Below are 1,178 nucleotides of genomic sequence, written 5' to 3'. Positions count from 1 at the left end.
AGGAGACAGCTCTGCCCTTGCAACAGGCTCTGCGGCTTCTCCGCTGGAAAAAAGCACATTCCCCTCGCAGCAGAGTGCTGGGCGGCGGAGCAGGAGCTGCGTGGCTTGGTTTTCCCTGTGCTTCACCGGTCAAACACGCTGCTGCTCAGCAGAGGTGTGTGGGTTGCAGGGAGATACCCAGCCCCCCTCCCCGCCCGTCCCCGAGAAACCCCACTGGGGCTGCGCGACTAACCGGAGAGCTGTGGGATGAGGAAGCGTAAACCGGAGCAGAGACTGGGACACCAGGATAGGGAAAGCAAGTGTTTATAAAAGCCAGATACCCGTAACAAAAATAAACTTGTGTCTTCCCTCCCTCCCCGCCCCTCCCTGCAACCCTCACTTTTTTTGATTTTTTTAAATACAAATTTTGTTTAGGAAAAATGGAAGCACCATTTGTTACAAACCAAACCAAAAAGAGGAGAAAACAGAAGGGAGAAAAACAAAAAAAAGAGAAACATATTAGAATTAAACACCGTGGAATGTTAAACAGGTTACGGGCTACCGTTCTAGCCAGTGCGGTTAGGCAGCTTAGTGAATTAATTGCTTAGGAATTAAAAATAAATTATTATAAAATAGATTTCTGTACATTTTACATACATATATATCTCTTTATATACGCAAACCGTGCTGGGCAAGTAATTACAGGGGACTGTCCCACGCCAGCCTCAGTCCCAGCCGAAGTCCTGCCCCGTCATCTGGTAGAACTTCATGTTGAAGGGCCGGTAGAAGTCCCGCAGCCTCTGCACCACCTCCTGGTCTATGTCGGGGTGGGTCCTGCCTTTCGTCTTCCCCAGGCAGTGCGGTTTGCTGCTGCCTTCCGCCTTCTTCAGGCACGGGAAGCCCTTGGTTTTGTTGAAATAGAAGTGTTTGTCGGTGATGATCCTCTTGAGGCCCAGAAAGTCCTGGACCCTGCCCAACTCCCCCGCGGGGTCGCTGATCAGCCTCTCCCCACTGACAAAGAGGATCTGCCCGATGGGGAAGTAGAGGAGCCAGTTCTCCAGGTGCTTGGCGTAGATGCCAATCTGGATGGCGCTCCACGAGGTGTCGATCAGGCCCGTAGTCCTGTTTTTGAAGGTCAGGCTCTCAAAGGTGGGGATGTCGGGCTTCTTGGAGAGTGTCTGGGTGTAGTCCGAGATGGC

General features: G+C 51.9%; 1 protein-coding gene across 1 annotated transcript; it reads right to left on the bottom strand.

Annotated features, from left to right (window-relative positions):
• Window positions 1–287: 287 nt before the first annotated feature.
• On the bottom strand, window positions 288–1,175 carry LOC104493678 (heparan sulfate glucosamine 3-O-sulfotransferase 3B1; the record flags this gene model as incomplete). The annotated part of the gene is made up of 1 exon (XM_010136405.1): window positions 288–1,175. A coding segment is annotated over one exon (471 nt), but the record flags the coding sequence as incomplete, so codon positions are not given.
• Between the last annotated feature and the right edge of the window lie 3 nt (window positions 1,176–1,178).

Source organism: Buceros rhinoceros, unplaced genomic scaffold (assembly GCF_000710305.1).
Source record: "Buceros rhinoceros silvestris isolate BGI_N320 unplaced genomic scaffold, ASM71030v1 scaffold16995, whole genome shotgun sequence".
Classification (NCBI taxonomy): domain Eukaryota; kingdom Metazoa; phylum Chordata; class Aves; order Bucerotiformes; family Bucerotidae; genus Buceros; species Buceros rhinoceros.
This window is presented reverse-complemented; position numbering and strand designations above follow the sequence as displayed.